At 43.0% G+C, this 16,106-nt stretch overlaps 1 protein-coding gene across 3 annotated transcripts in view; it reads left to right on the forward strand.

The window, feature by feature from the left end:
• Nucleotides 1–16,106, forward strand: part of STK39 (serine/threonine kinase 39) — a 438,417-nt gene that overhangs the window by 298,874 nt on the left and 123,437 nt on the right. For 2 of the 3 annotated variants that reach the window (XM_073647007.1, XM_073647008.1), the window contains exon 15: nucleotides 9,468–9,520. In XM_073647007.1, coding sequence (XP_073503108.1) covers nucleotides 9,468–9,520 — 53 coding nt within the window. Of the gene's footprint in view, nucleotides 1–9,467; nucleotides 9,521–9,607; nucleotides 9,705–16,106 lie in introns of those variants that run through there. The other variant, XM_073647009.1, reaches the window with a different exon arrangement.

Below are 16,106 nucleotides of genomic sequence, written 5' to 3' on the forward strand. Positions count from 1 at the left end.
TATATGTCACCTGCCTCTTTAGTAAGCTGTTACAAAACACAAAAGCTACTACAGTGAATGTGTATATATATATATATATATATATATATATATATATATATATATATATATACACACACACTGCTCAAAAAAATAAAGGGAACACTCAAATAACACATCCTAGATCTGAATGGATGAAATATTCGCATTGAATATTTTATTCTGTACAAAGTTGAATGTGCTGACAACAAAATCACACAAAAATCATCAATGGAAATCACATTTATTAACCAATGGAGGCCTGGATTTGGAGTCACCCCCAAAATTAAAGTGGAAAAACACACTACAGGCTGATCCAACTTTGATGTAATGTCCTTAAAACAAGTCAAAATGAGGCTCAGTATTGTGTGGCCTCCACGTGCCTGTATGACCTCCCTACAACGCCTGGGCATGCTCCTGATGAGGTTGCGGATGGTCTCCTGTGGGATCTCCTCCCAGACCTGGACTAAAGCATCCGCCAACTCCTGGACAGTCTCTACATTTTGCTGCTCGCAGATGAGGTAGCAAAAACCTGATGATAGACTCCCTTTAAGGGTATTTTAACAGTCTTGATAGAAATATTATCATATCACGGTCATTTTTTGCCTGTTTTTTTAGGTTGGTTTCACATATCTGACATTCACTCTACAAGTATGGACCATGGTGTCTGCATGAGCCACAGATATCTTGACCCAGCAGATGAGGCTGTTGAGTACTGGTTAGGAGGCCCACAGCCGGTCCATACATCACAGTCCACATTCGGACCATGAAAGTCGGATGTGTGAAATCAGACTTCTAGTCAATGTAGGAAACTCTTAGAAAGCTCTTTTTTAAGCCACCTATAATTCCCGTATACAGAGTGAAATCAGTGCATGTACTCATTTTTATTTCACTTCCCGTCTCCATTTCTTTAATTAATATTAATAATTGTTTTCTTCTTATTATGTTTCATGTTTGTAAATAATCATTATATTTTCTGGGCAAAAAAATCGCAATAAGCCAATCCGGAAGAGCCAAAACAAATTAGTGTTTAACTTTGTGGTGTAACATAAATGCTTCATTTTAGAGAACAAAAAAGAGCCCGGCTCATTGGGAATTGTAGTCAGCAGAAGAAACGCATGCAGGTGTTCCGAAAGTGCGAGATAAATGAGTCACTCATCATCTGAACAATGCACAAGATGTATTGCTAGACAGCGGCCATTTTTCTTCACTTTCTTCAAAGCAAATTGCTTTATGCATTGGCAATTAAGCCGAAAAGCAAAATGTAGCAAGGAGCATTTGAGGCTGATTTATTAGTACAGAACATCCGACACAATACGTTAATGGTGGTATTTATTCGATTCTCACGCATGGTGCACGTCATCTGTACAATATCGCTGCATTCTGTCACCAATAAATCACCTTTATATACAGCACTTTCTATTTTTAAGTCGGATAATTTTTAGACATGTGCGTTGTTCTTGTTGACTCATAAATTTAAGTGGATCTCCGGAAATATGTAAATATTGCTCAAGCCACAGAGCATTAAATGTGCTAATATTCTGTCTCTTAATGAGAACCTGTCACCTTGGAAAAGTCGTGTAATCTCTAGGCAGAATGTTATAGGACCGGAGAAGCTGAGCAAATAAACATATGGTTTTCTGGAAAGCGAAAATCAATATAACTTGTATCTTATTCATTGAGATCCCTGCTTATTGTGGGCTTAGGAGTCCAGTGGGCGGTCCTAACCAGTGATTGACAGTCAGTCCTGTATAGGTGTGCATAGCTGTCAATTACTGATTAGGGGTCCTCCTTGACTGCTAAGCCCAGCACGAGCAGGAATTCTATGAATGAAATACAAGCGGAAATGAATCTTTTCCCGCAAACCTTTGTATCAATCGGTTTACCTCCTCCTGCTCGATAATATTCTGCTGGCAGATAAGACTGAGTGTTCAATATGAGTTTGCCTTTGAAAGGCATGTGTTATCAGAAAATGACCAACTGTTTAAATTAGGTTTTTATATTGTACAGTCATGGCCGAAAGTTTTGACACCCTTGCGGCTGTTTGATCAAAAAACGCTATTGGATCGATATTGGAGTTCATGTATTCATTATACCAAGCAAAAAGATGCAAAACCTACAAAAGACAAAAAATATATCTCATACCCTACCATCATTATATATAAATGTAAAGCAAAGTTGCCTATGAAATATAGGGTACTTAGTGAACTATTTTTGATCAAAAAAAAGTATACAAGCCGTCCCACCAGCGGCAAGGTGACCCTAAATTGGGACGGTCCTACACTGTCTATATTAAAAACCTTTCTGTATATCAAAGTTGAAGTAATGCATATAAAAGGGTAGACAAATAGAACCGGGTCCCAATATCAGACCACCTAAGCCCGTGGTAAGCTACATATATACTAACCAGCTCAACAAGGGGGATGCCACACCCCTAATTTGCACAGAATGCAAACAAGACAAAAAACCAAGCAATGTGAACTGAGGTCTAAGATGGTACACATGCAAGAAATAGGAGCATGTTCACACTAGCAAAAAGATGCAAAACCTACAAAAAATATATCTCATACCCTACCATCATTATATATAAATGTAAAGCAAAGTTGCCTATGAAATATAAGGTACTTAGTGAACTATTTGTGATCAAAAAAAGTATACAAGCCGTCCCACCAGCGACAAGGTGACCCTAAATTGGGATGGTCCTACACTGTCTATATTAAAAATAGTTCACTAAGTACCCTATATTTCATAGGCAACTTTGCTTTACATTTATATATAATGATGGTAGGGTATGAGATATATTTTTTGTCTTTTGTAGGTTTTGCATCTTTTTGCTAGTGTGAACATGCTCCTATTTCTTGCATGTGTACCATCTTAGACCTCAGTTCACATTGCTTGGTTATTCATTATACCAAGCGGAGGAAAGGGAAAAGGGAAAGTTCAGCTCACTGGCGAATGAAGCAGTTCTTCGTTGAGAATGATATCGCACTGAGACTCCCTGGTTCGGGTCTGGCAAATGCACAGGGAAAAAAAGAGGAAATGTCCAGCGATAAAATATAATATAAGTATCTTCCTTTATTGATTCCTTTAAAATAATCCTGATAAAATAATCAACGCGTTTCTCAAAGATCAGATCATGACTAAGACTTAACTAAAGTCGAAACGTGTCGATCAAGCTGTAGTGTGTTGGTGTGGTTTGACCTACTCAGGAATATTTTAAAGAAATCAATAAAGGAAGATACTTATATTTTATTTTATCTCCTGACATTTCCTCTTTTTTTCCCTGTTCATTTTATTTAATTTATTTATTTTATTCACTTATATAGCGCCATTAATTCCAAAGCACTTTTACAGACATCATGTATTCGTTAGTCGCAGTGTGCTGACACATTGTTTATGTACAGTGGGGAAATAAGTGTTTGATACATTGCCGATTTTGCAAGTTTTTCCACCTAAAAATCCAGAAAATCCCATTGTATGATTTTTACATAATTTGCATTTTATTGTATGAAATAAGTATTTGATACAATAGAAAAACAGAACTTAATATTTGGTACAGAAACCTTTGTTTGCAATTACAGAGGTCAGACATTTCCTGTAGTTGTTTGCCAAGTTTGCACATACTGCAGCAGGGATTTTGGCCCACTCCTCCATACAGATCTTCTCCAGATTTTTCAGGTTTTGGGGCTGTCGCTGGACAAGATTGAGTTTCAGCTCCCTCCAAAGATTTTCTATTGGGTTCAGGTCTGGAGACTGACTAGGCCACTCCAGGACCTTGAAATGCTTCTTACAGAGCCACTCCTTAGTTGCCATGGCTGTGTGTTTCAGGTCATTGTCATTCTGTAAGACCCAGCAACGACCCATCTTCAATGTCCTTACTGAGGGAAGGAGGCTTTTGGCCAAAATCTCCTCATACATGACTCCATCCATCCTCTCTTCATTATGGTGCAAGATAACTATATAAGATAGTCGGTACTCAGGCGCTATACACCCAGCAGATATTGCTCTTCACAGTGCTGCATACTATAGCCTATCATGATTGCAATCCGTGTTTGAAAAAGGCCCAGATCTATAGGGCCAAAACGTCATCTTTATTTTGGATTGCCTTATGAATGAATAAAAGGAACTTATTCTTTTCGCATAATTTTTTGAGTGCTGAGTATCTTATATAGTTATCTTACGGAGTGGTACCTTTATTCGTGCACTTTTTCCAGAATGCCGTATATCCATTTATCTTACTTCATTACGGTGCAGTTATCCTGCCCCTTTGCAGAAAAGCACCCACAAAGTATGTTTCCCCCACCATACTTCACAGCTGGGATTGAGTTCTTGGGATTGTACTCATCCTTCTTCTTCCTTCAAACACAGCGAGTGAAGTTGATATAAAAAAGTTCTATTTTGGTCTCATCTGACCACATGACCTTCTCCCATGCCTCCTCTGGATCATCCATTATTGGTTATTGGAGAACTTCAAATGGGCCGGGACATGTGCTAGCATGAACAGCGGAACCTTACGTGCTCTGCAGGATTTTAAACCATGACAGCGTAGTGAGTTACTAACAGTAATGTTTGAGACTGTGGTCCCAGCTCTCTTCAGGTCATTGACCAGGTCCTCCCATGAAGTTCTGGGCTGGTTCCTGACCTTTCTCAGAATCATCCTTACCCCACAAGGTGAAATATTGCATGGAGCCCCAGATCGAGAAAGAATGACAGTCATTCCGTGTTTCTTCCATTTTCGAATAATTGCATCAGCAGTTGTTGACTTCTCACCAAGCTGCTTGCCTATTGTCCTGTAGCCCATCCCAGCCTTCTGCAGGTCTACAATTTTGTCCCTGGTGTCCTTAGACAGCTTTTTGGTCTTGGCCATGGTGGAGAGGTTGGAGTGTGATTAATTGACTGTGTGGACAGGTGTCTTTTATACGGGTTTCAATTTCAAACAGGTGCAATTAATACAGGTAATGAGTGCAGAGTAGGAGGGCTTCTTAAAGAAAAACTAACAGGTCTGTGAGAGCCAGAATTCTTGCTGGTTTGTAGGTGATCAAATACTTATTCGATACAATAAAATGCAATTTTGTCTCTCACAGTTGAAGTGTACCTACGATAAAAATTACAGACCTTTCCATTCTTTGTAGGTGGGAAGACTTGCTAAATCGTCAGTGTATCGAATACTTATTTTCCCCACTGTATATGTTTGTATACTGGCCACATAGCGTGTTTGTGTACCTGCACACTAATTTAATACTATAGGTGTGCTGTCTCTATTTTTTCTTTTTTTGTAAGAAAAAATAAAGTAGGAATATTGTAATTTTCACACTAGCCACCGGGGTTAATCTAGACTCATGCTTCCTGTTCTTACAGGAAATTCACATGTAGATTAGCACCAACAAACCCAGACCGTATCTTTTCTATTGAAGCATCTAATGAGGTATATAGATTTATGAAATAAAAATTAAAATGACGATTATTCTTTAGATTATGAGTATCATTATCATAGTATTTCGATATTTATTTGTGTCTCTGCTACTGAAGTATTTTCCTAGATTCCCTTTGGTAAATACAGTGATTGGAGCATCAAAAGAGCCACTTGACTACACAGGTTGCATGCTGGCATTTTTGATTATATGCTCTGTCATCATATTTCTTCTGTATAGCCTTCCTTAAAAATATTGTTGGTTACGTGGTTAATATAAGTATGTTTGGAATTTGTCATTTGCCCCTGATGAGCACCAAGTTGGAATACCATCAACACATACAACAAATAATTACACCTGCTGGCATAGAGCCATAAAAACTGAAAAATGTGTTCCTAAATATTAAAGTAAAAAATGTATAGTTTGTAGTAAATGGATAAAATATACCAAGCTGTGCTGCTATGGTATTAGATCAAGTTATTTTAATATTAGATGACATCGTCCTGATTGGGTCACCTTGTCGTGGTGAGATGTCTTTTACACTTTTTTGATCAAAATAGTGTCATCTAAGTCCCCTATGTTATTTACATGTACTATTTACTTACTACATGGTATATGCTCACTTTGTTTTTGTCCCACATCTTAGATATGTAAAACATAAATAAATATAAAAAATTGAGCCCATCCAATAGAAATAAGTGCCCAGGGCTGGTCGTAGTTTACCTGTTTCTTGCGTGCTCTTGACTAACTATGGAAAGTCTTATTAAACAACATCATTTAATATTATTATAAGATGTGCAAAGATCTCTGCCACCATGTAATAATTCTCTGTGTCTAGTATTACATATTCTATAGGATATTGACAAATATTCATTAACATAAAGGTCCATGGCAGCAGCTATGGGGCTCATTACCAATGAAACAATAAAACATTATGTGCAATTAGTGATAAAATGTATGTAAGATGGCATAGAAAAGGTATTGTGGCCCCATGCTGCTTTAGTCTGGAGTGTATCATCTCTTCTCGGTGGCATTACTGTTTGTATTATTCCTGTGCTCTGACATGTTTACATTTTTACTGTACTTTGACATCGTTCATGTATTATACCTGCAAATGACATCACTGTGACATCACTAAGTAGGTTAGAATTGTTTCTATGACATCACTGCGTTCATTAATACTCTACTATGACATCATTGTGTGCATTATGCCAATATTGTGACATCACTACGTGCATGATTCCTGTACTGTAACAGCACTGAGTAGATTAGCACCATACTGTGACATCACTGTATTTATTAACACTGTACTGTGACATCACTGAGTGCATCATGCCAATAATTATTATATCACTATGTGCATGATTCCTGTATTGCAGCAGCATTGAGTAGATTAGCACTGTACTGTGACATTGTGTTTATTAACCTTGTACTATGACATCACTGTGTGCAGTATTCCTGTACTGTAACATAACTATGTAGCTTAGCCCTTTGCATTGCGCGACCATCATATACTTTTCTGAAGATGCTGCTGAAATATTTTGTCTTGACGGTGTTTCATGCTGTTTGATAAATCTCTTTAGTTTCAAGATCTCTAGTCTAAGGGGTTGATTTATTAAGACTGTTGTTGGACATGTCTATCTTAATGAAGGGCTTGATGCGCCAAATTCATCAAGAGGTGCACTCCAATTAATTAATTTGGCGCATCTTCTTAGTGGCATGCACCTCACTGCCCATTGCCAGAAATGTTATAGCAGTCAGGGACTGGAGTAGGTCTTATGGCATAAAAAAAGCCACGAGCACTTTTGCTGAATTGCAAGGGCGAGCGTAGCCCCATCACAGTTCAGCCCATTTTGGCAGAACAACTTCAAACCGGTGTGAAAACCCAAACGTTGCACAAATTTTGCACAACTCTGCGTTGCGTGAAAATATTTGTAACTTTTCAAAGGGGTTTACACCGGTATTCTCTGGTAAAAGCTTTGCTGAATCGCCCCCTATGTTTACACCATCTATTAGTTTGTTTAATTTGTGCCAGAAATGTGCACTTTACGCCTTTTTGGATAAAATATGCTCCTTTTTAGCGAGCTGATGCCCCTTGTCGCATCAAGTTATTCAAAGTGTCTAAAACACATAATAAATATGAGGCGAGTCATGGAAGACATTTTTCGGGTACAAATTACGCCAGAATGATGCCGCATTTAGCCTGATAGATATGTCCCAAAGTGTTGTGTCGCTCTTTGGACCTGCATTGTCAGACATTTATTTGCAGTCTTGTTTACACTCTATGTGACAACACAATCAATTGTGCTAAACATATGGTTTGCTACATCTGACAAAGTAATCCGCTTGAGGTCTCGTGCAGACGAGCGTATTTTCGGTCTGACAAAACTCGAACCATTGTTATTCTATGGGGCCTTGCACATGTTCAATTTTTTCCTTGGACCGAATCGGTCAATTAAATCCTTGGAAACCATCAGACTGCACTCGGTTGACATCTGAGTACAGTCCTATTTTCAGAGATTGATAGAATGCAGAAGATGGAGAAATTTTTTTTCCCATCTTCTCCACATCCAAGAAAATGGGATCACACTATGATCAAACTCTGATGAGAGTGTGAGTAGTACAATTGGACTGATTCTCTAAGCTCACTGACAGATTCTGAGTTATCTCTGTCTGCAGCCAGCAATGTGCAGGGATTTGTGCTGAAAAAAGGACATGGACCGAACATCCAAAAATCATACGTTGATCTAATGACGCTAGGTAAAAATTTACAAATCTTAAAGAAGTTGTCCACTACTTTTACATTGATGCCCTATCCATAGGATAGGGCGTCAATGTATGATCGGCCAGGGTCCCGCACGCGGCACCCCCGCCAATCAGCTGTTATCGATGCCGGCGGGGTACTGCAGATCCACCTCCCATTCAATTGAATAGGAGGCAGATGTGCAGTACACTGCAGTGGCCACTACCACTTGATGGCGGAGCCCGGCCGGTGAGCAATCCCGGCTGGCCGCCGCCGACAAAGATACCAGATGATCGGCGGGACCCCTGCCTATCATACATTGATGCCCTATCCTGTGGATAGGACATCGATGTAAAAGTAGTGGACAACTCCTTTAATAGGAGGTTCTTAGTTTAACATTCTGATTAGACGGTATGAAGCTCACTGCCATGTCACGGCGAGCTTTTCAGTGAGTCCTAACTTTTTATAGGCTTGGAGGAGCGGCGCCGTGTGCTGACCACCGTTGCGGTGGGGATGCACCAGCAGGGTGGGCAGCCCCCATACTGCAAGACTTAGTCCCCATGACTCCAGACGACACCGCCTCCACAGGCACAAAACAAAAAATGTGTAGGGAAATAAAAAGCCTGTAAAAGCCAAATGGTGTAAAAAATAAATAAAAAATAATTAAACCCAAATTCAAAAATTATTTTTAGCCCAAAATAATAGTTAAAAAATAAAGGGCTCACGCTATATCCAATATAACCCAGTATCATTAAATACATCGGAACCAGCTTCTTTCCAAAACTGAATGTATTAGATCTAGGAATTTTTCCACTTGAATATAAAATATGACTTCAAGAGCCATCTCCTAGCAGCGCTCGCTCGCTGTGCAGAAGTTTGCGGCTCCAGAGCAGCGCTCAGCAGTAAAAACAGCTTAATTAGAATGGAATACTCCGCTGCTTCCGAGAGGAGCAGTTATGGCGAGCGCTCCTCCGTGCTTTCTCACTGCGAAATAAAAATGTAACTCACAAGCAGACTTTTTGCTTTTTGTTAATTAAAAAGATAATAATACTGCCTCTGGAAAAAAATGAGCTTTTCTTTTCTTCCATAAACCTTTGGCTGTTAATATCCCTGAACCTTCTTGGAGTTTAGATCGTCTTTGACAAATTAAAGGTGCATAAAGGCAAGGCCGTAAGGGAGGAAAATGCTTACTTTTCTAATTGCAAATCCTCTAAACTGCTAAGCATTCTGGGTTTTAATAAACTCTGCCTCATTACATTTAAACACATTTTTTTTTATCTGTTTTTTTTTTTCAGAAATTCCAAAAAAGAACTCAATGATATACGGTTCGAGTTTACTCCTGGCAGGGGTAAGTCAGATTGAAACATTTCATTTTTATTTTTGCATGTTGATTGTAGATGCATATTAATATTAAACTTTTATTTTAACATCATAGAGGTGTGAACCCACCTGTCATCATGCAGGTAGAAAAAAGAAATGGCGACATGTGATATAGGAGGATCTTGAAAATTACTGATTCTCCTTCCAGAGATCCAGATTTAGTAGGAAGTTTAGAGTAATGCTCTTCAATAAAAAGTATGCAGAATAGCTCTCCTCCAGAATGAAGAAAACTGTTCCCCTAGTGCCACCCTCTGAGTCAAGTCCAACCCTTTTGGCTCTATTCACATTGCATCTAGATGTTTGCACCAGGAAATGTTCCTGTTGTATACCCCAACGTCTCCATAAGGCACTATCAACCCGATGAATGCCAAAAGATCAACCTTTCGGCAAACTGTTTTAACTCTTTTTTTTATTCACCATATGGTATAAGTTTTTGGGTTTTTTTAGGGCTGGTGGGGGAGTCAAGGGGTGATGCATGTAACTGTATGCCATTCAGCAATACATGTCAGAGGAGTATAGAGTCTTAAAGGGGTTAGAGAGGAGGGGGGACCAGGGGGCCATTGTCACACTAGGTAAGGGGAGGACCAAGTGTACGACTATGGGAAAAGGGGGGAAGCCAAACAACTAGGGAAAGGGAGAGTGGAGACCCCTAGGCAGATCTCACAACACCCTGACTCCCCTAATTTCCCTAAATAGGTTCCGCACCTATCGCCGAGCAGGATACCTAATCCCTAACTGTCCCTAGAGCTAGGTCGTAGGTAGGGAGGGGACGGGGTGAACACTAGTCAGCCCCCACTGCAACTAAAGACAAACAAGGAAAACAGACAAGGGAATACACTTAGCTTGAGAAGACGCCAGAGAGAAGGCGACAACAATCCACCAAGAAGCTCCAAGAAGAAACTAGCCGACTGCTAGTACTCCAGGCCTGAGCAGGAGAAGATAGTACTATCATCGGCGACACTATGGAGACACTGATGGTTTTTAAATATAAAGAAAGGGTGTGTCAATTAGCAGCAGAAAGTGGAGATTACTGCTGGGTCCTAGCGAGAGAAAGATACCACTACACTACAGAGATGAAAGGATCAAGAAGGTGTCTGCAAAGCCAAACGCAGCGACCTTCTACAGCCGGATCCAGAACGACTGTCTGTCGAACCTGATACACCCGTGACAGCCATCACACGCAAATTGGTTGATTTCAGATGAGGTGAAGAAAATACCGCTAGAGGGTGGCGGTGCCGCTGGTGAGCCACAGTCGTAGTAGAAGGAAAGGGGGGGATTTAAGTTCGACACAGCAACCAGGTAAAAATCTAAAGTTTATTTAGCCAGTTTAAAAACAGGGAAGTTAAAACCACCTAACGCGTTTTTGGCGTAGTAACTAGTAACGCGCCACTAATCATAGGATACAAACAGGGAAATGCAGGCTTCTATAAATACAGGAGGTGACCCAAGCACCGTGATGGGGAAAATAGCATTGCAAATGCAGCAGCTGTGCAAAGGCAACGAAACACATTAATTAGATAAACATTGTCACATCAATATATATAAAACAGATCATTCTTAAAGTTTATTCCCCTAGGATATAGGCTATTTAGTGTCCAAACGCAATATCCAGAAGGCTTCCCTGGTCATAAGATTCTTTTGCGAGTTGCCACCGCACTTAGGATATTCTATTTTTTCTACACCAAAAAGGAAAAGCTAGTAACAAGGGGATCTAAATATCCTAAGGGGAATGAACTTTAAGAATGATCTGTTTTATATATGACGCGCCCCTGGGCCTGCTGTGTCGCGCAGCGTCTCGCGCACGGGGGCTTACCCGGAACCGGATCAGATGAGGGTTGTAGTCTCCGAGTGGCGGGGACCCGGTCCGTGCCCAGGGAGTCAAACTCAGTGTGTGGCAGTCTTGATAGGTGTTATTTGAGTGTCGACTACGCCACCCGTTGATTTGCAGCTATGGAGCTGCCGCTGCAGGGCAGACCGCTGAGGCCGGTGTAGAATTGTGCAGCGTGATAGTATAACCCCCAACGGGAGGGGTATGGCCTCAGGGCAGCCGACGTGGAAGATGGGGGTAGCAGGAACCACTCAGAGACGGTGCGGTGTAATTCAGGGTCTTTACTGGTAACAACGATAGACCCTCCCGGAGTACTTGCTAGCGAACGGGGCCTGGTCAGTCCTTGAGCAGATGGGATCTCCCCTGGCCAGGCGGAGTTGTAGGCCTCCCAAACTGACTGTACTCTTCTGGCTACCTTGCTAGAAGCGGATATAAGTAGCCCACGTCCCTGAGTGTATCGTGTGGTGCTCACCCGTATGGCCGGTGACTCGGGGCCTTCTAATGGCTTCCGCTCCACGATGGCGGTGCTGGTCCCACGCGTGTGACCTTGCCTTCGGGTTTCTGGGCCTGAGGACCTGAAATCCCCTGCCGGTCGGCTTCTGCTGCTGGGTAAGAGTTAGTCCCCACAGCCTCGGACGCCGGGTCCGGTAAGAAAGCTTCTCAGTCAGGGCGAGCTCTGCAGCTGCCAGCCCCTGACTCGTAGTAGTATTGCTCCCACTGAGCTTCTGCTGTTTCTTCCTATGACTGTTTCTTGTCTCTACTCTCCTTGACTCCTAACCCTGCCTCAGCCCCGGGTTTATATAGGGGAAGTTCTTCCCCTCCCAAGACTGGGCAGGAGGTGTGGCATGCACAGGATCCCTGACCAAAGGACCTCCCACCTGCTCTCAGACATAACATTACATTACTGTGGGAAACCAGACCCCTGGGGTGCCACATATATATATATTGATGAGACAATGTTTAATTAATGTGTTTCTTTGTCTTTGCACAGCTGCTGCATTTGCAATGCTATTTTCCCCATCACGGTGATTGGGTCATTTCTTGTATTTATAGAAGCCTGCATTTCCCTGTTTGTATCCTATGATTAAGGGCCCGTTACTGCTCCAGAAATGCGTTAGGTAGTTTTAACGTCCCTGTTTTTTAAACTGTCTAAATAAACTTTTGTTTTTTACCTGGATGCTCTACCGAACTTGGATTTTCCACCTTTCCTTCTCTTAAAGGGATTGGTCACTACATAAATGCAGGTCTAGAAAATATAACAATTGCCAAACAACATCACAAATTCTGGAGCGTTTTTTTCACTTTTTAAGCCCCTGTCATCTACACCCATCTCCCCAGTAAAGGAAAGCCTTTTACCTGCCACCGAGCAAAGACTAAATAAAAATCTGAAATTAGATCTTTAAAGATCTTGTCATTTGCCATGAATGTGTAATTTTTTAGTAAATGCTGATGTTTTATTTTTTTTGTTCCTGAGATATGGCCTTCTTTTCCTATGGTAGTCTAGTCTTGTTATACAAGTGGTCATAGTCCTCTTTACATCTCTGGGGGGGGGGCTGCTTGGCTTACAAGACTAGATTTAAAGTGTTTTTCCAATACTTGGTCAACCCCTTCTTAATCCGTATGTCTCCCCCTTATAAAGTAATAACACCTACTGTATACTGAACTGTGGTGCTGACACCGTTCCAGCAATGTCGGCACTGGCTTTCCCGGGTATCATGTACTGTATCACATCCATCCATCTCACTTCTGTCTGATTTGTCTGATGGCGAGGAGAGTGAAGCCAGCTCAGATTGGCAGCAGGGATCGCATGACGTAACAATGTTACCGGGAGAGCCAGTGACAACACCGCCAGCAGGAGAAGTGAGTATAAGTGTTATTATTCTACTGGGCAGAAACATATAGATTGAGAAGGGATTGTCTGAGTGGTGTACAACCCCTTAAAATACAGGGAAGAGAAGGCTATATCTCTGGAATGGAGAAGAGGAGGAACAAAAGAAAAAAAAAAACAACCTCAGATTACACCATGTAAAAAATATAAATAAATAAAAATATTTATGGTGACCTGTCCTCTGTAGAAGTTAACATAAATTCACTGGTAAATGAAAAGTGTCTCCTTCAACAAGACATCTTTATTACTGTATTGTTGCGATTATTATATTACTTGGTAGTAAAGTTAACAAGAGTTACCCTCAACACTTGATATTTATGTGCAAAAAGCCAGAAAGTCCTGGGTCCAGTTCATGGATATATTATAATATACACTTAGATTAGTTGGATCAATGATCCAGGTATGTAGTGACCGCACACTCAGTTCTGGATAATTTTTGGAATATTTTGTTGATCAAAATTAAAATAACACTCGACCGAGAAATTTCGATTTAGGGCTTTGCAATGGGATTGACTACATCAAAGAAACATTAAAGGGGTTTGTCCAAATGAAACAAACCCATATTACATATGTCCTAAAAATAGGTTAGGGGTCTAACTACTAAAAAAATGAAAAAATGTGAAAAAAAATTAAATAAATAAACAGGGCTAATCCATTCCTTACCTGGCGTTTTTCTTGGTCTTCGTTCACTACTTGCAACATTAGATAGGGAAGTACGACTTGTGACCACTTCAGTCACTGATTGAATGCAGCGGTTATGTAGCACCCTGAGGATTCGGCTGCTACAGGGGTATTGCACCTCAAGCCAGAGGTGTGATATTCCACTCCCGGGTAAGGATGGAGTGTGGAGCTGAGCTCAGAAGGCTGCATGCACTACATACATCCCATTTCCGGAGGGCAGACCAACGGTACTCCCACTTAGAAATGTGCAGGTACGACCGAGTCTGTCCTTGGCTGGAGTGGGAGGGGGGTGGACCATCCCAGTAGTGTAGGGGCAGATAGGGGGAGCAGCCTGGGTAAAGGTAGGAGCTCATTGGGTGCTGGTCACCTGAGCTCACACATAGAGGGAGTATAAAAGGTGGGAACCATCTAAGATCAGGGTCAGTCAGTGAGACGTCAGACAGGCAGACAGCAGTCAGTCAGCCTGTTGTAGTGAAGACTTTGCAGAGCAGTGGAAGAAAGCAGAGGAGCAGAGCAGCCCCAGGCCCAGAGTGAGAGAGGAGAGAAAGAAAGACCCAGAGGGGGAGAAAGAAGGAACTCTGAGAGCCCAAATACAACCACAGGGTGAAGAGTTGGCAACAGGGTACCGGATCCCAAACTGGTGGGGGCTACAGCATACCTCAGCCAGAGACCGGAGGCCGTGGGCAGCATCTGCCACGGCCACCCACCAAATCCACCCGGAAGGCAGACCACGAATAGGGTCAGGGAACCCAGAGACAAGGGTTTACCACCAAGAGGCCCGAGGGAGCCGGACATAGGTGGATCCCTGGTGGGGAAGGCCAGAGACGAGGACAGGACAGAAAGGGAGCTCAGAACCACGCTCCAGAACTACTTGGGGGTTGGCCGAGTCCAGGACCTGGTGGACGCAGCACGGCTCGGGTGGTCACTCAAGGCCGGAGTGACCGGTACAAGAACAGCAGTAAGTAAAGAACCCTGAACTGCACAACCCGACTCTGACTCTCATTACCATCTTCCCTGCACTTCCACAACCACCATCCTCTGCACCTGACCCCCTGAGGCTATACCCCTCCCGTTGGGGGTTATACTACCGAAGCTGCACAAACACCATCAGCCTCAGCGGACCCTGCTGCAGCGGCGGCCGTAGTGACCGCAATTCAACGGGTGGCGTAGTCGACATAAAGAACTTTAGTAACATCAGTAAGGACTGCCACACACTGAGCTTGACACCCTGGGCACGGACCGGGTCACAGCCACTCGGAGACTACAACCCCCATCTGATCCGGCTCCGGGTATCCCCAACAACACTGGCCCAGGGGGCGCGTCAACTTTGGCGTATTCGGCAGGATTACGTGCCCGCAACAACCGGGTACTGCGTGCCTGAAGAAAAGTACATCGATACCTTAAAAAGAAGTCTCCTGCCGGTTCCGGAGGGTCCCCGCCATCGGGCCCCATCACAGGTCGTTTCCCGCCGGTTGTCCGCCATTTGCAGCTTTTTCCCGCCATCTGCAGTGTTTCCCGCCACTGGGAGACGATTCCCGCCATTTCCAAAGATTTCCCGCCTTGGAAGAGCGGACGCCATTATGGGCGTGCCAGAGGGTGGCAAGAGGTCACCTCCCATCGTGGGCCAGGTCGAAGAATGGCGCCAAAAGCGGAAACCGCGCCCACCAACAGAGACTGTGATGCTGGAAGTGTCCATCAGCGTAAGAGAACTGCCCCTGGAACTGAAGTTGCCCCGGGACCACCCTCGATGTGGGCGGAGACAGAAGAAGAGAACAAAGATGGGTGCAGCTTGGAGCAGTCTGGAGAGAGCGCACCCGGAGACAAGAAGCCTGGAGCAGAGTCCAGAAAGAGCCTACCCGGAGATGGAGGGAGAGCCAGGCAGCACCGACCCAGTGGTCAGGAGCCTGTTGCCGGTCGCCACTCCAGAAGGCCTGCTGGAGACAACGGAAGGAGAGCAGAGCAGCACCGACCCGTTGGTCAGGAGCCTGCTAGAAGCAACGACCCCACTAGGCTTAGTGGAGGTCCTGGCACAGCTTCCCCGAGATCGGGAGTGTGCACAGACTGCGCTGGAGGGCCTCGCACGGAGGATGGCCCGGGTGCAGCGAGAGACGTTAGCGGAGTGGAGCCGAGAGATGGCCCAGCAGACAAGAACCCGTC

The sequence above is a fragment of the Phyllobates terribilis genome, unplaced genomic scaffold (assembly GCF_046119375.1).
Source record: "Phyllobates terribilis strain yellow unplaced genomic scaffold, ASM4611937v1 Scaffold_9__5_contigs__length_417890890, whole genome shotgun sequence".
Taxonomy (NCBI): domain Eukaryota; kingdom Metazoa; phylum Chordata; class Amphibia; order Anura; family Dendrobatidae; genus Phyllobates; species Phyllobates terribilis.